Here is a 19,324-nt window from a genome sequence, read left to right as displayed (position 1 = left end):
TCAACAGGTCATGGAAGAAATCTCACACCTGTGTCATGCACCTCCTGTGTTCAGTGTGTAGTCATGGTCCCAGGCAATCATGAGTGCAGGAATTGTCTCTAGCTGTGGTTACTGGCTAACTGCATTTCAGAACTGGAGCTTCGGGTAGACTCACTGTGATGCTGAATTTATCATGAACAGAATGCTTAGTGAGGTGGTTTGATTACTTACAGTGTGGAAACAGGCCCTTCGTCCCAACAAGTCCACACCGACCCGCCGAAGCGCAACCCACCCATACCCTGACATTTACCCCTTACCTAACACTACTGACCTGCACATCTTTGGACTGTGGGAGGAAACCAGAGCACCCGGAGGAAACCCACGCAGACACGGGGAGAATGTGCAAACTCCACACAGTCAGTCGCCTGAGGCGGGAATTGAACCCGGGTCTCTGGCGCTGTGAGGCAGCAGTGCTAACCACTGTACCACCATGCCGCCCACACGGTGAACAAATAGAAAGAGAATGGGTAACCACCAGGCCAACTAGAAGCAGGCAGGATGCCCAATTCCTTTCCCCTGTCTCATAGGTATATTGTTTTGGATACTGTTGGGAGATACAACTTCCCAGCAGATAAGATTGGGAACAAGATCAATGGCATGATTATTAGTTCTCCTGCACAAGATGGGAGGAAGAAGACTGGCTGGGCAACAGTGAAAAGTGATCCCTTAATAAGGGAACTCACATTTCTATGACCACTAAAGAGGCTGCCTAGAATAAAACCAAGAACTGTGGATATTAGAGATCTGAAACAAATACAAAAGTTGCTGGCAAAGCTCAATGAGTCTGTCAGCATCTGTAGAGAGAAAGCAGAATTAAACAGAATGGAGTCATCAGGCTCAAAATGAGTCAAAATGAGTTTTCTCCCCACAGATACTGTCAAACCTGCACCAGCAATTTCAGTTTTGTACAGTGTATTGCCTGCTTGGTGTCAGAATCAGAGATGTCACAGAGAGGGAGTGCAGGACATTCTGAAGGGGAATATAAACAGCCAGAGGTCATACTACATATTGATACCATCAACATAGGTTAAAAAAGGGAGGTTCTACAAGCTGAGTATGAACAGTTAGGATTTAAATTAATTTGTGGGACATCAAAAGGAGTAATGTCAGGATTTAAACTAGAGCTGAAGAGAATGTGAAGCTGAGCAGGGAGGCAGTAAAAAAACAAGGATATAAATGAAAAACAGAAAAGTAAGAAGCAAAGGTGAAAAGTAATGAAGCAATATTACAAAATGAAGCTAAGGTCACTAACAAGGTTAATAGTTCAAATCTGAAAGCATTGTGGCTTCATGCGTGGAGAATTCACAACAACATGGATGAATAAACCATGCAAATAGATATACATGGTTATGATATTGTTGCAATTATGGAGACTTGGCTGGAGGGTTACCAAGGAATGGGAATTAAACATCTAGGAGTATTCAATATTTAGGAAGGACACCATAGAACAAAAAGGTTGGGTAACATTATTAGTAAAGGAGATAATCAATGTAATAGCAAGGAGGGATATTTTGTTCTGTAAATCATGATGTGGATTCTGTGAGGGTAGAGATATGAAAGACCAAGGGGCAGGAAACATTGGTGGGATGTCTATTTGCCCTCAAATAGTAATGGAAATGAAAGGGGAGGCATCAAACTGGACATTAGAGATGCATATAATAAGGATACAATTTGAGAATGAGTGTTGTTAATCTACATATGAATTAGACATACCAAACTAGCATTAATATTGTGAGAAGATTTCTGAGAGTGTATTTATCATGATTTGTTTAGACTAAAATGAGGAAGCAACTAGACAGAAGTCTATCAGTGATTGAACATTATGCAATGACAAATAATTAATTAATAATCATAATATGCTGGGTCTGCTGAGGAAGAGCAACCAGAAAATGTTAGAATTATTCATTTGGATTAGCAGTGAAGTAATTGACTTTGAAACTAAAGTCCTGAATCTAAGTAAAGAGAACTACAATGGTATGAGTAGTACATTGGCAAAGATGGATTGGGAATCCTTACTCTCCACAGATGTTGCCAGACCTCTTGAGTTTCTCTAGTGTTCTGTGTTCATTTCAATTATTCATTCATATCCAGCACAAAAATAAAACAGCAAAGTGACTTAACTGTGGCTTACAAAATAAATAAAGGATTGTGTTGAATCCAAACAGGAAATATATAAAATGGTTGGAAAAAAGTAAACTGAGGACTGGGTTATGTTTAGAATTTAGCAAAAAAAGACAAAAGATTGATCAAAAGGCTAAAAATAGATTACAAAACTATACATGCAAGATACATTAATAGCTTCTTTTGAGAAAAGATGAATGATTTATGAAGGCAAAAGATGGAATCATTGCTTGGGCCCCAGCTATTCACAACATATATAAATGATTTGAATGTGGAAACCAAATGCAATGTTACCAAGTTTGTTGAAAACAAAAAGTTGGATGAGACTTTGAGTTATGAGGAGGATGGTTGGAGGCTTTAGGGTGATCCAGATCAGTTGAATGTATGGACAAACAGCTGGCAGATACAGTATAACATGGGTAAACATGAGGTTATACATTTCAGTGAAAACACAGAAGGCAGCGTATTATTAAAATGGTTTTGAATTGGGAAATGTGAATGTAAAAAAGGATTCTAATTGTCCTTGTACACCTATCAAAAAAAGTAAAAGGGCAGTTTTAGCAAGCATTTAGGAAAGTAAATGGTATATTGCTGTACATTGCAAGAGGATTTGAGTTTGAAAGTATGTATGTCTTATGGCATTCTTTTGCACCTTGGTAAGACCTTACCTAGAATACTTAATGAAGTTTTGGTGTCCTTATTTAAGAGTGGATATACTTGCCATAGGAGGAGTGCAATGAAGGTTCCCTAAGCAGTTAATGGGGATGGCAGGATTGTCATTTGTCAGTCGTTTGTTAAGACGTTGGTTTGACTAGGGCTGTAGTTTAGAAGATTGAGTGGAGATCTGATTGAAATAATTCTAAGAGTATTAGACAGACTAAATGCAAGAAGGATGTTTCTCCTGGTTGGGCAGTCTTGAACCAGGGTCTACAGTCTCAATAGGACTGACATAAGGAAAGAATTCTTCATTCAGAGAACGGTCAGTTGTGAAATTCTCCATCACAGAAGATTGTGAAGGCCAGATCACTGAGTATATTCAAGAAAGAGACAAATACATTTTTAAATGTTAAAGATGTCATGGAGAAGAAGTAGGAACATGACACTGAGATATAGGATGACCCAAGATTATATTGATTGGCAGAGTGGTGGATACTCAGATGTGTATATGGTCTATTCCTGCTCCTGGTTTCTATGTTTCTCTATTCATCCAATATATTTTCCCTAATATGATATCAGTCTTGACTAGGAACTTGGCCAGTACCTTTTGAGTGCATGAAGTCATTTAGCAAGATCAATGACCCTTGTCTAAAACAATTCTCTTGACACCTAATGATTTTGGAACTTAGCAGGTGCTGAAACATTTATTTATTTAACCAAATAGTCTATCGACAAGGACAAATATTAACTTTTCCTTATCCTAAAGACCAGTATAAAATCTCTCCAAAGTATGCATTTTTCTTGAGTGAAAGACCTAGCTTTTTGTCTATAATATGTTAACTTAGGCTTTTTAAGCCAGGTAAAATTCTTCCATCTCTCCTTTACACCTATTATATTTTTTTATTTCTCTCATCAATTGAGGAGACATAATTCATTCTACATGACTGTCCTAGGATTATATCCAAATATTCTTTCTTCTTATTATTAACTTTTGGCACTAATTATTAATCTTTAGTGGCCACACTATTAAAAATCAAGATTTCTTTGCTTCTAATACTTTTAATCTCTGCCTCAAAAGGCTTTAAATTGGAAATTTTCTTGTTGATGTCTGCTTGTTGTTATCCATTCACATGTACAGCCCTATGTTTATTTGCTTATTACTATGTCCAGACATGGGCCCTTAGGTCATTACTGTTACAAGTATATAATCACAGGTTTGTTTTCATTTTTGATCACTCCATTTAATTATCTTGATCTAGGAATTAACTTTCTCTATGTGATTGGAAAACAGTACATAGACCAATTTCTTTATGATTTGGAAATGCTGGTGTTGGACTGGGGTGTACAAGGTTAAAAATCACACCACATCAGGGTATAGTCCAACAGGTTTAATTGGAAGCACTAGCTTTCGGAGCACTGCTCCTTCATCAGATGGTTGTGGAGTATAAGATTGTAAGGTACAGAATTTATAGCAAAAGTTTATAGTGTGATGTAACTAATATTATACATTGAAAATCTTTCAATGTATAATTTCAGTTACATCACACTGTAAACTTCTGCTATAAATTCACTGTTTTACAATTCCGAAAGCTAGTGCTTCCAATTAAACCTGTTGGACTCTAACCTGGTGTTGTGCAATTTCTTTATAGAATCATAGAGCATTACAACAAAAAATGGGACTGTTTTGTCTATTAAGTCATGGTGGTGATTCTCTCAAGACACCTAGTTCAACCTTACTCATCTAATTGCTTCCCATAGAATTAACTTTTCATACATTATCTTGAAAAAAAATCTCCATTCATGAAAATGAATCTAATGCTTACCGTGTTTAGTTCATGAAGTAGTCTCGCTTATGAGAGCTACTACTACATTTCCCCAACCCCCATCCCCACCCCCACTTGCAACAGTAGAAACAATTTAGTTGCCTTTTTAAGGCCTTCATAATGTTGGAAAATTTCAAACAGTCAGAACTTCAGACCTTAAGTGAAATGATCCCTTATTGCCCAGCTTCTTTTCATGATACTGCATCTTTTCCATTGCTTTTAGATCTCTCATATTATGGGGCACCTAATATATTAACACTACTTCAACTGTTGTAATGCTGAAGCCCAATTACACTTGTTTTCATGTCTTTAGATACAAAATCAAGAATTTATTTTATGAAATTGTCCATTTGTGCTTCCACCTATAATGGCTTGTATATTTGTACATTCAACATTTGCAATTAATGTGTAATTCTAGACCCTATTATTGCCAAAAAATCTCCAGAGCTTTTCTACATTGTACTTACTGATTCTTTCACCTATCTCCCCACTCTGCTAACCTATTTATGTCTTGCAGCATTTCATAATTTACTGCAGCATATTGTTTGCATTATCACCAAATGCATACTCTTATTTATAGATTGTTTAAATTAAGGTTCAGTCATTATGTGAGTTAGCATGAATAGGGCAGACCCATGATTTTGGTCCACTTGTCATGTTGCTGTTGAGATTAAGCAGACTTGTGAACATTTGAACAAGGAACAAAAATAAAGCATTCAGTCCTTTGAACTTGTTTTGCTATTTAATAAGATCATGACTCATCTGATTTTAATCTCAATTCTAAATTCCTGCATATCTCCAATAATCTTTCCTCCCTTTGGTAATCAAGAATCTATCTACTTCTGCCCTAAAAATGTTTAAAGATTCTGCACCAACTGCCATTTGAGGAAGGGATTTCCAAAGACTCAACCCTCTGTGAGAAAAAAATGTTTCTTCATCTCTGTTTTAAATTTGACCACTATTTATTAAACTATGATCCCTAGTTCTAGATTCTCCCATAACAGGAAACATCTTTCCAACATCCACCCAGTCAAGTCCCCTCAAGATCTTAACCTGTTTCAATTAAGTCACCCTGACTCTTCTAACGTCCAGAGGATACAGACCTATCTTATATAGCCTTTCCTCATAAGGCAACCTGCTCACTCGAGGTATTGGTCTAGTCAACTTACCCTGAACTGCTTCCAACACATTAACATCCTCCTGTAAGTATGGTGACCAGTACTATACACAATATTCCAGATGTGATCTCACTGATACCCTGATAAAGCATAACCTTCCTACTCTTGCATTCAATTCCCCTTGCAATAAGCAATAACATTCTAGTTGCTTTCCTGATTATTTATTGTACCTACATATGAACATTGTTATTCATGCACTAGGGGTTGCAGATTTCTCTGCAAATCAGAATTCTGCAACTTCTCACCATTTAGATATGCTTCTTCTATATTATTTCTGCCAAGGTGGACAGTTTCACACGTAACCACAAGGTACTCCATTTGCTTGATCTTTGTGCACTCACCTAACTTATCCATATCCATATGTAGGCTCTTTACATCTTTTTCACAACTCACTTTCCTACCAACCTTTGTGTCAACAGCAAATTTAGTTGCCGTAAATTGTAAAATGTTGAGACGCCAACACCAATCCCTTGTGACGCACCACTTGTGACGTCCTGCCAGCCTGGAAAAGACCCATTGATTCCTACTCTCTGCTTCCTGTAAGCAAGACAATCATCTATCTGTGCCAATATGTTACCCATTACACCATGAGCTTTTTATCTTCTGCAATACCCTTTAGTGTGACATCTTATCAGATGCTGTCTGGAAATCTAAGTACAATAAATCCCCTTTATTTTCAGCACAAGTTACTTCTTCATATAATTCCAATAAATTTAAAAGAGACCTAAGGGCAACTTTTCCATGCAGAGGGTACTGCGTGTATGGAATGATCTGCCAGAAAAAGTGGTGAAGGCTGGTACAATTGTGACATTTAAAAGGCATCTGGATGGGTATATGAATAGGAAGGGTTGAGAGAGTTATGGGCTGCCAAATGGGACTAGATTAGGTCAGGATATCTGGTAGGCATAGATGAGTTGGACTGAAGGCTCTGTTTGTATGCTGTACATCTCTATGGACCAACACTTAGAGTCATAGAGATATACACCAAGTAAACAGAGGCTTTGGTCCAACTTGTCTATGCTGACCAGATATCTTAAATTAATTTAGTCCCATTTGCCAGCATTTGGCTCAGATCCCTCTAAACCCTTCCTATTCATATATTCATCCAGATGCCTTTTAAATGTTGTAATTGTACCCACCTGCACTACTTTCTCTGGCAGTTCATTCTATGCATGCACAATCCTCTGCGTGAAAAAGTTGCCCTTAGATCCCTTCTAAATCTTTCCCCTCTCACCCTAAATCTATGCCCTCCAGTTTTGGACACCCCCAGCCTGCGGAAAAGACCTTGACTATTCACCCTATCCATGCCCCTCATGATTTTATAAACCTCCATATGGTCACCCCTCAGCCTCCACATTCCAGGGAAAATAGCCCCAGCCTATTTAGCCTCTCCCTATAGCTCAAACCCTCCAATCCTGGTAACATTCTTGTAAGTCATCTCTGAACCCTTTCAATTCTAATTACTTTGAACTTCTTTTTTAAATATTAGAAGAAACTTCTCCCATCAGTTTCATATTTTTAGCTATGTTTCACTCATGCTTGAATTTTTCCCTTCTTATTAATCTTCCTGTAATTTTTTACATTGTTTTATTTTTCTGTAACATCATCTGATCTGCTACCTATCTTTGCAGAATTCTTTGAGTTTGATGCTATCATTGACTTTTTATTCAATCATGGATGACAGATCTGTCCCTTAGAATTTTACTTCCAATTTTCTTGTTGGAATGTATCTTTTCCATCCTTTTTAGCATATCCCCTTAAATATTTGCTGCTACATCTCTAAATGAACAGTCCCTGAACCTAAATTGATAGTTCTCTTTTGCTGGCTCTGTTTTCATCTTGAATTGAGTTGGTATATTTTTTATTAAGAATTAGCACAAAATATCATCATTTTCACATACTGTGAATTTCAAGCAACGAAACATGGGACAAAAGCACCATAAAAAGTCAATAAAATTTGAGGAGTGAGCAAAATATGATAAAGCTTACTGCATTAGACAAATCAGGCTATATCATCCAATTTGGATCTGAAACCACTCTGACTGTGGTTATCTCTGATTTTTCTGAGAGTGTCTCTCAATGAAAGATCCTTCAGAATCTCAGTGCAGGAACCTTCAAAGGACAAAGAATAGAAAATTCACTTAGAAGTTATTCCCCCTTGTTTGGGCATAATATGCTGAACTCTAGTAATTGAAGAGTTTGAACATTCTGGACTTTATTTGAAAAGACGTGCAGAGAAAGTAAGTCAGTAAGGAATTAGGCTGGCACTTGGGTAGGGTAGCAGGTGGGTAGGGCAGGTTGATGAGTGAGGTGTTTTGTGTGACTTGAGAAATAGTTGGATCAGGATGAGATGTTAGGTTCAGTTGGAGGATTGGAGGAGAGGTTTGGTGATAGGGTCAGTTGTTATGGGTCCAATAAAGAGTTGGGTTTGGGCCAAATCAGGTCATGTCAGGTCAGAAGTGAATTGGGAGTTAGTGTGTCAAGAGAATAGTTGTGGTGGGAGTTCAGGCAAGGAATCTGGTAGTCAAGGTGTAGGGGAACTGGGTGTGAATTGTCCAGTTACCCAAGTATTAGAATAGTTTTTCTCTGTCCAACATTGGCACTTGGGATCATGAACCTGTGGAATTCGCTACCACAGAAGGCTGTCGAGATCAAGACACTGAATATACAGAAGAAAGTTTTTTTTTCAGATTTTAAGGGCATCCAGGGCTATGGAGAGAAAGTAAGAATATGGCATTAAGACAGAGGGTAAGCCATGGTTGTGTTGAGTGGCAGCACAGGCTCAAAGGGCTGAATGGCCTATGTCTGCTCCCAGTCTCTATGATTCTTTGTTCAAATGGAAACAAATTATAAGGTTGGGTTTTCAGACATCTTGGTCAAACCATAAAAAATGCAAAACAATACAGGATATATATGTGCAAGTCCAGGGCTTAAGAACCTTTTTTGAAACTTATTAAAATAATGGTTCATTAAAATGATAATGATCCCTGTGGTGTGATTTATCTTTTTCCCAGTGACAGTTCAAATCTAACACCAAGAGAAGGTGATGTTATTGTGCATGGAAGCTGAGATGGCAAGCAGCCAACCACACTGAAATGTTTATATCTGGTATGCCAGGAACTTAAAAGTGCTTGGGATTTTCACTACCAAGACAGGTATCTCAAATTGGGAGATCTCATGGCATGCCTCATTCATCTCGGTTGAAATAACCTAAATTAGGTGGGGGAGTGGATATAAGATAAGATAGGGCTGTCTTCGGAACTTTGACCCAGTTATATTGTCATATTAACCCACTCCACGCCCCTCATGCCCCACCTCGACGTTTACAGCTCCCCCCCCCCAAGTCCTTGTTTGCAGTCAAATTTCCAAAATAATAGACTGCTATGGTTGACTAGACACATAATAGGATTATCTTAGTGTTGTTATGTGAAGGGAATTGATGACTTTGGTGATTGACATCTTTCAGTGGTTGTAATCAGTGTTTCTTTCTGACATCTCTTTGACCAGTATATAAACATTTAATTGCATAAGATTAGGAGTAGTTATGTGTTTGACTCTGTTATAGATACTTTAATAGTCTATCTGATCAGCATATTTATAGGGTTGCAGGCACAGCAGTCTTTTTGCAAGAAAAAATGATTTGTGAGGGGATTCTTTCCTGAGTAGTTCCCTGCATACCATTGTTACTATTTAGCTCTTTGGTTCTGTAAATAGTGTAAGCTGGGAGAATAGCATGGAGTGACCATGTGTTGTCTGAATTAGCATGATTCTATGAAGAGCCATGGGAATGAGTTGGGAGCATGTGTTGGCACTAAGTTGAATGAGAACTTGCAAAGGGCTAGGCAATGGAACCAGTCAGGCTGGGAATGCAGGGTGTAAAATTGCTAGGTGTGCGTTATCCCATGTCAGCAAATTTGGGGTGTTGTGAATGGGGTTAGGAATCCAGAATTGAATCATAATTTCAAAATGGCTTTAGATTCATTCCAACTTTGGAAAATCTAAATATTAATATCCTTTGCTCTGTTTTGAATTTTCAGAAAAATAAAGAATTGATTTTGATTGGATTAAGGTTGATGTTAATTTAAAAATATATTGTTTCCAAAAAGGCAAACAATTAAATATGAAATAAGAATAAGTGTAAAGTTATCTTCTCAGGGTAAAAAAAACCCAAATTATGCAATTAGCATGTGTTATGGACGAGGCCAGACCCCATCAAAATATTTGAAGAAGGTAGCGTAGACCATAACTTTTTCTTATTTTGAATGCAAATGTGAGGTGGATATTCCAGGTGTGATGCAGCTGGTCAAACCACTCAGCTTGAAGCAAAACAATTTATTTAAACACTACAGTTGAAACACAAACAAAAGAAAATGGAAGTTTATAGTAGCTTAATTATTGGAAAATTTAACCAACTCGATATAGCAACTTCACTAAGGAACTGTTTCAATCCAGTAACCTCCCATAAACACACCCCTTGGTAAAAAGGTAAGTTGAAACACAGATTCTTACAGGCAGGAGGAAACAACATCCAAAGAGATTTCAGAGAGAAAGTCAGTCAGGCATCATTCAATGAAGCTGCAATCTTTCTTGGACTTCAGCATCTTCTGAATTTCACAACTAAACCAAACTAGGAAAAAAACCTGAATGGGAATTTCTGGGAGTAACTCAGGAGACACAGCAGTGATTGATCTCAAGGAAAAGGAAGCATAATACAGAGAAGATGAAGTAACCATGGCTGACTAGGGAAGTCAGGGATAGCATAAAAGCCAAAGAGAAAGCATATAATATGGTGAAGGGTAGTGGGAAACCAGAGGATTGGGAAGCTTACAAAGACCAATAAGAGGGAAACACAAAAAAGAGGAGGGAGAAGTTTAAATATGAGAGTAAGCTATCCAGTAATATAAAGAAAGACTGTAAGAGTTTATTTAGATATATAAAGGGCAAAAGAGAGGCAAAAATAGGCATTGGCCATTGCAACATGATCCTGGAGAGGTAGTAGTGGGGAACAAGGAAATAGCTGAGGAACTGAATAATTACTTTGCATCAGTCTTCATGGTGAAAGACACAAGTAATATCCCAAAAATTCAAGAGAGTGAGGAGGCAGAGCTGAGTATAGTGGACATCACTAAGGAGAAGTTGCTCGAAAAACTGAATGGCCTGAAGGTGGATAAATCACCTGGACCAGCTGGATTACACCCCAAAGTTCCTCGGGAGATAGCTGAAGAGATAGTGGAGGCATTAATGGTGATCTATCAAAAAGGGTCCCAGAAGACTGGAAAATTGCTAATGTTACACCCCTGTTGAAAAAAGAAGTAAGGCAAAAGACGGAAAATTAAAGACCAATTAGCCTAGTCGTGGGTAAGATCCTGGAATCCATTGTGAGGGATGAGATTTCTGAATACTTGGAAGAATATGGCAAAATATGGCAAAGTCAGTATGGTTTCATCAAGTGGCGGTCATGTCTGAGAAATCTTCTAGAATCCTTTGAGGATATAGCGAGCAGGTTGGACTAAGGAGAGCCAATGGATTTTATCTACCTGGACTTCAAGAAGGCCTTTGACAAGGTGCCGCACAGGAGGTTACTGCTTATGTTAAGGGCCCATGGTGTTAGAGGCAAATTACTAGCATGGATAGCAGCTTGGCTATCTGGCAGAAAACAGAGAGTGGGAATAAAAGAGTCCTTCTCAGGATGGCAGCTGGTGACAAATAGTGTTCCACAAGGCTCAGTGTTGGGACCACAACTTTTCACTTCATACATTAACAATCTAGATGAAGTAACTGAGGGTATTCTGGCTAAGTTTGCAAATGATACAAAGATAGGTAGAGGGACAGGTAGCACTAAGGAGGTGGGGAGACTGCAGAAGGTTTTGGATGGTTTAGGAGAGTGGTAATGAAGTGGCAGATGGAGTACAATGTGTGAAAGTATGAGGTTATGCACTTTGGTAGAAGGAATAGAGCCATGGAATATTTTCTAAATAGGGAGAAAATTCAGAAGCCTGAAGTATAAAGAGACCTGAGACTTGTAGTCCAGGATTCTATCAAGGTAAACTTGCAGATTGAGTCAGTAGTTAAGAATACAAATGCAATGATGACATTTATTTTGAGAGAACTTGAATATAAAAGTAGGGGTGTACGTCTGAGGCTGGATCAGCCTCTGGTCAGACCACATTTGGAGTATTGTGTGCAGTTTTGGGGGCCATATCTCAGGAAGGATGTATTGGTGTTGGAGCATGTTCAGAGGAGGTTCACAAGAATGGTCGCAGGAATGAAATGTGAGGACTCTGGGTCGATACTCAATGGAGTTCAGAAGAATGGGGGGTATCTCATTGAAATATACAGAATACAGAATGACCTGGACAGAGTGAATATTGGGAAAATGTTTCCAATGGTAGGAGAGACAATGACCCGAGGGCACACCCTTAGAGTAAAGCGAAGAACCTTTAGAATGGAAATAATGAGAAACATCTTCAGCCAGAAAGTGGTGAATCTATGGAATTCATTGCCACAAAAGGCTGTGGAGGTCAGGTCATTGAGTATGTTTAAGATGGAGATAAGATAAGTTCTTGATTATCCAGGGGATCAAGGGTTATGGGGAGAAAGTGGGAGAATGGGGTTGAGAAACTTATCAGTCATGATTGAATGGTGGAGCAGAGTCGATGGGTTGAATGGCTTAATTTCTGCTCCAATGTCATGCTCCTATGGTCTAAGTATCTTTTATTTACTTTCAGATTTGGAGACTCTTGCCTATGATAATTAGAATATAATAATTGAAGCAAACATCATAACTGGACTCTGTTCCAAAGAAGGGTCACTATATTGAAAGACTAAATCTGCTTTCTCTCCACTTATGCCGCTAGACCTGAGTTTCTCTAGCAATTTCTGTTTTCGTTTCAGATTTATGGCATTCGCAGTTCTTTGTTTTATAAAATAATGGAAGACAAGTCAGAGGAGAGAAGCTGGATTTTTACCATTGCGAGATTAGTTTGAGTTGCAAAATGTTCCAGCCCAGCTCACAAGCCTAGAAAAATTGTCCCAAATTACACAAATTTCATTCCAGAGATTGGACATTAAAGTCAAGTGCACTACACTGGCTGCAGTTTGACTACATTGGCTGCCACATCCTGAAACTGGTTGGTTAAGATGCCCACCTAGGTTGTCTGTGACTTTGTCTCAATAGTTTTGAGAAATAACTGACCCTATATTTCTTAACTTTATACCCATCCTCCACCCTATCCCCCAACCCACCTCACCACCCACCCAGGAATATATTGCTCAAATGAACATCTGACAGACAAATGTATGAACAAGAAAGAAGAATAAACCACTCAGCCCTTTGAGCCTGCTCCGCCATTCATTATGAGGATCTAAAATCTGGATCTAGGCTGTTGTCAGAAGCAACCATTTAATGCATATTTTTACTAACTACAAAGTGGCTTCTTAATGCAAGTCACATAAAGTAACATAAAATGGCTTTTAGGCTGCAAATTAACACTGTGTTTAAAATGGCTTTTCACCCTGCTAAAAGCTACATTCCTGAGCTAACTGAATCAAAAATGAGCAGACAATTCTCCCTTCACAGTATGGAATTAACCAAGTTAGATAGGACATTACTAACCATCTTAGCTAACGTTAGAGACGCAGGTGCACAGATATGACGTGCAAAACAACATTGATTCCGAGGAAATGCTATTTGGTTAACCTGCTGTCCATAATGTCACTTTATTACACTTTATTGGATTTATTCTGTAATTAAGTCTCTACTATTTCTTAAGAACCATATAAAAGTTGTCTTTGTTTCAAGTAATTTTGCACAGCTTTTCCAGAATACACAGAGGTGCTTAACCCTTCTATTGCTGGATAACCTATGCACAGCGTCGTAATAAATTGTTAAAACTTGCTAAAGGAGACCGAGCTGCTAGTGTTTATTTGACCGATCGTGGAAATGAGAGGCCTCTCCCAGGGGTCCAGATTTACAATTATGATCATGGCTGTTCTGATTTTAACCTCATCTCTTTGTTGCCGTATATCCCCAATGATCTTTCATGCCCTTGGTCATCAAAAATCAATCTACCTCTGCCTTACAAGTGTTTATAGATTCTGTATCCATTGCCTTTTGAGGAAGGGATTTCCAAAATCTCACAACTCTGAGGAAAAAAAAGTTTCTTCATCTCAATTTTAAAATTGCCCCCTAATTTTTAAGCTGTGGCCCCTAGCTCTAGATTCTCCCTCAAGAGACAAAATCTTTGAACATCGACTCAGGCATGTCCCTTCGGGATATTACTTGTTTCAATTTAGTCACCTCCTATGACCTTCATACTAACCCATTATCTCCCAAGCATCCCCATAGTGCCTTCCAGCCCCTATTCAAACAGTGCCAATTCATTCTTCGGCAACTTTTCATGTTAAATGCTTTCACCCTCCATGCTAACTCATCCAGAATCTGCCATCAACAGACCTTAGGAGCCATAATGCTAAGAGTCATTTCAGAAATGGAATAAAATAAGTAAAATTCCATGTGCCTATAACAGATTTCACAGTTGAACACAGACCTTGATTTTGCTGTTTTTGCAAATGGTCTTATTTGGTATTTGAGGAGTCATGAATGGTGCTCATTAACATCATTTATTCATCTGATCATATGATAAAGGGAAGGTCATTGATGAAGCAGCTGAAGATGGTTGGGCCTCAAACAATATACTGAGGAACACCTGCTGAGATGTCCTGGAGCTGAGATGACTGACCTCAAACAACCACAACCACCTTTCTTTTTTCTATATATGACTCCAAAACATAGAGGGCTTTCCCCAGATTCCCATTAACTCTTTTTGCTCTGAAGGGCTTATGCCTGAAATGTTGACTCTCCTGCACCTTGGATGCTGCCTGACCTGCAATGCTTTTCCAATGCCACCCTTTTCAACTCTGACCTCTCCAGCTTCTGCAGTCCTCACTTTCTCCTAGGCTCCTTTATGTCACACTCAGTCAACTGCAGCCTTGATGTGAAGAGCTGTCACTCTCACCTCACCTCTGCAATTCAGCTCTTTTGTCCATGTAGTGTTTGGTGTAAATGTCTGTGGTAGAGGGAAGAGACACCTCGATGATCTTCTCAGCTGTCCTCACTACCCGTTGTAGGGTCTTATGATCTGTGACGGTGCAATTCCTGAACCAGGCAGTGATGAAGCTGCTTAGGGTACTCTCAATGAACCTTCTGTAGAATCTGGAAGGTTTGGGAGATGGGAGATGCACTTTCCTCAACTCACACAGAAAGTAGAGACACTGCTGTGCCTTCTTGTCTGTGGAGCTGATATTGAGGGACCAGATGAGATTCTCTGCCAGGTGGACGCCAAGAAATTTGGTGCTCTTCACGCTCTCCATGGAGGAGCCGCCAATGTCCAGTGGAGAGTGGTCGCACCATGCCCTCCTGAAGTCAACAACCATCTTTTGTTTTGTCTATCTTCAGAAACAGGTTGCTGGCTCTGCACCAATCTGTTAGCCGGTGCACCTCCTTTCTGTATGCTGACTCGTCATTCCTGCTAATGAGACCCACTACCATTGTGTCATCAGCAAACTTAATAATATCTAGTGTCTTCTACCTTTTCTTGATATCATGTGGAGAGAATTGTAGTGGCTGAAGACTGCCAAATATGATTAGAAGGTTGAGATGGATCATCGACTCAGCACTTCTTACTGAAGATCGTTGCACATACTTCAAATGCCTTACTTTTTGCTGGGAACCTGATAATTGAGTATGGGTATATTTGTGGACCTTCCTCCTGGAATGAGTAGTTGTCAACTGTTGTTCATGATTGGGCATGACAAGAATGCAGGGCTTCTATCTGATCTTTTGGTTATGGAATTCCTTACCTCTGTCGATCAGAGTCATAGAGTAAACAGCATGCTGTTTGACAGCTAGTCGGTCTGTGTTCCAGCTTCTCCATGTTGACAACTTCATTTTATATATACCTTCAGTTGACCCTGACGTTCTGCTGCATTCTTCATTGAATCTATGTTGATTCCCTGCCTTGATGGAAAGGGTAGAATGAGGGATATTCTAAATCATATTTAGTCCATTTCTGCTGCTGAAGAATCACAGCTCTTCATTGATGTCTTGTGGATTTTGAGTTGCTAGATCTGTTTGAAGTCTATCTAATTTAGCATGGCGGTGCTGCCACATGACATGATGGAGTATATTGCTCAGTGTCCTTGTTGCCATACTCAGTCAAAATTGGGTCACTCTCACCTCACTTCTGGAATTCAGCTCTCTGTGTTTGAACCAAGATTCTAGTTAGATATTGAATGGAGTAGCCCAGGTGGAACACAATTGAGCATCAGTGCTTACTAAACAAGTACTGCTGATGACACCGTTGATGATGTCTTTGATCATTTTATTGATCCCAGTGTGGATAGACTTTGTCTGTGAAAGAACTGTGCATGGTCACTCCTACTAATATCCAAAACTGCTTGCTACTCCAGTAAAGGCTGAACTGGTATTCTGTACAAATTTAATATAGCTGCCTTGCTTTTTTTTAATCAAAGTCTCTATTAATAAAGCTTAGGATGCTCAATGCTTTATTAAATGGTTCTCTCAGTTCTACTGCCTTCAATGACTTATACACATAAACATTCCAGTCCCTCTGCTCATGTCCTAATTTGAGTTGGGTCCTTTTTTATATATTGCTTGAAATATTTCAGTGATGAACAGATTGCTGCTGTGCTCAATTTTTTTTTCCAATCTGCTTCTTTTCTGTATTTCTTCTGCATCTTTCATTCATAGTTGTCAAGGAAATGTGAAGTGCAACATTCCTACTCCATTAGAGAGGAGCAGAATCGAAGAAGACAGAGACAACCCCTCCCTTAACAGCACTAGTTGCCATATGGTGAGTTTAAAAGTTCAGTTTTTAAATATTGTCAAATTAGTAAGTAGATAAGAGAGTGAATGGATAGCTAGTGAGGTGGGTGAGATGTTAGTTGTGGGCAGGTGGGTAAGCTGGGTAACTGAGTAAGGTGATAGGTGAAAATAATTGGGTTATGGTGTCAAGGATGTAGCCATAGAAATATGGAAAATATGAGCAGGTCCTATGAGCCTGCTTCACCATTCAATAAGATCATGGCACATCATCCAATTCAGTATTCCGTTCCCACTTTTTCCTCATGATCTTTGATCTTTTTAGCTCTAAGGACTGTATTTAACACTTTTCTTGAAAACAATCAATGTTTTGGTCTCAACTGCTTTCTGTGGCAGAGACATCCACAGGTTCTTCACTCTATGGGGTAAGAAATTTCTCATCATCTCAGTCCTAAAAGGCCTACCCATATCCTTAAACTATGACCTTTGGTTCTGGACTCCCTGGTCAATGAGATCATCATTCCTGCATTCACCTTTGTCTAGTCCTGTTAGGATTTCATAGATTTCTATGAGATCCCTCCTCATTCTTCTAAATTCCAGTGAACGTAGTCCAAACCAATCCAATTTTGCTTCATAAGTTGGTCCTGCTATCCTGGGAATCAATATGGTAATTCTTCATTGCACCCAAGTAAGTACAATAAGTATGAGTGAACATTAATGGAACAATATCATGCAGTAATGGCAGATCTACTGCACATTTTACACATGTGCACTGAGAATATTTTTGGGGTGTCAGCAGACATTCGCATACTGGAACATATGACTGGGGCTAGTTCTGGAGAAGGTTTCAGCATTACTGGCAAAATGTTGTACTCTTTGCAATAAATGTAAACAAAGAAAAGTTACTGATAAATTTACAAGCACCAATTGTGCAATCAGTAGCTTTGATTTGTTTACATTTAATTGCAAGAAAATTACAGCATTTATTAGTATTTTTGTATTATGTAATATTACTTAATTATATATCAATAATAATAGTAATAGGAGCAGGTGTACGTCATTTGGCACTTCGGCTTGCTGCATCATTCAGTATTATCATGGCTGACTATCTTATTACCCTATTCTAGCTTTGATCCCTTGAGTGCAAAGAACTATATCTAACTCCTTCATGAAGACATTCAATGTTTTGATTTCAACCACTTCTGTAGCAACAAATTCCACAGGCTAACTACTGTCTGGGTGACAAAATTTATTCTCATTTCAATTCTAAATATATCCTTAGACTGTGACCCCTGACTCTGGGCTCACTGGTCATCCAGACAGCCAGGCCTTGTTGCACCTCTCCCTTTCCCAATCTATCACCATTCAGATAATAATCTGTCTTACAATGTTTTTGCTATCAAAGTACATAACCTCATATTTATTCACGTTATACTTTATCTGCTATAGATTTGCGTAATCACTCAACTTTTAATTATTTTTATTTCTGTTTTGGTATATTATTCAAAAACACATTAGCGGACTGAAGATTGTGTTGCAACATAAGTTGCCTTGAAAATTAGTGTAAAAGCTAAGTTATCACGATAAAAATATGCAAACATGTGCTAATCATTTTGGAACACAAGCAGGCAAACAAATTCAAGAGGTAATAGGGGTGTATTGAATGGAATAAATTGAGTTTAGATTACAAACTAATGCACCATACCTTTATGTGAGGCACTGAAGTACACACAAATGCTAATGATGTACAAAATAGGCTACATTGGTATTTTATGGTTTGGATTTAGTCTATTATTTAAATTGCACAGATTGCTGTGGTTATGGTGGAGACAACCAATCTTGCCATTTTCATGCAAAAATCTGGCTCTTTCAGCATTTGCCTTAATCAAACTTAATAAAAAAATGTTCTTTAATTCACTTACCATTGATTTAATTGGTGAAGTTAAATTATTTTCTGGTCTACAATCTGAATAGCCATTTGTCTTTCATTGAATACAGTAATTTAAGTTTCTGCAGAATGAATACATCATAGAGCTCAGCACTGGGTTTAGAAGCCTTATAAAATATATCCTGAGATGCAACATTGAAATATAAGATGAAACAATCAGACTATGTGAAAAATGTATTAAATAGTTATTTGGATTTTACCCACTTATTTTTCCTTGTTTAATAGATGCTTCTAACTTCAAGCTTCAGTGATTAATATCAGATAAAGAAAAGTGGTTAGGTATATTTCTTTGGAAATTCACGACCTGCAGTTATTTAATGATTCTTCTCTTTCAACCTTCTGGAACTAATTGTTTATGTCAGACCCAAATTGTGATGAAGCAATATCTGTTAGAGCTCCAGTAATAAGATTTTTAAAATTTTTTAATTTTATGTTTGACCTTAAATATTTACATAATTAAGAGGAGAACATGCAGCAGTACAGGTACTTTTTTTGGTTATTAATAGCATTTCAATTTGGTTAGTGGACTCTTTTTGTAAACTGCTCATCCCCTCCCCTCTTTGCTCATGTTTTATCTGCTTCAGTTCCCTTCTCTCAGAAGGATTCTACATATTTCGTGTTTGGTTACTGTTTGATTGGTTCTGGCAGCCTCTTCAGAACTTCACCTAAGAAACCTTTCTTCATGTAGAATTCTTGATAGTAAATGTTTGCAGCC

At 38.4% G+C, this 19,324-nt stretch overlaps 1 protein-coding gene across 3 annotated transcripts in view; it reads left to right on the top strand.

Annotated features, from left to right (window-relative positions):
- ppargc1a (peroxisome proliferator-activated receptor gamma, coactivator 1 alpha) overlaps window positions 1-19,324 on the top strand; it is a 725,479-nt gene that overhangs the window by 342,059 nt on the left and 364,096 nt on the right. For all 3 annotated transcript variants that reach the window (XM_072563359.1, XM_072563267.1, XM_072563521.1), the window contains exon 2: window positions 16,590-16,692. In XM_072563359.1, coding sequence (XP_072419460.1) covers window positions 16,590-16,692 — 103 coding nt within the window. The remainder of the gene's footprint in view (window positions 1-16,589; window positions 16,693-19,324) is intronic.

Source organism: Chiloscyllium punctatum, chromosome 1 (genome assembly GCF_047496795.1).
Source record: "Chiloscyllium punctatum isolate Juve2018m chromosome 1, sChiPun1.3, whole genome shotgun sequence".
NCBI lineage: Eukaryota > Metazoa > Chordata > Chondrichthyes > Orectolobiformes > Hemiscylliidae > Chiloscyllium > Chiloscyllium punctatum.
The sequence above is the reverse complement of the archived record's forward strand: the minus strand, read 5'-3'. Positions and strand labels throughout refer to the sequence as shown.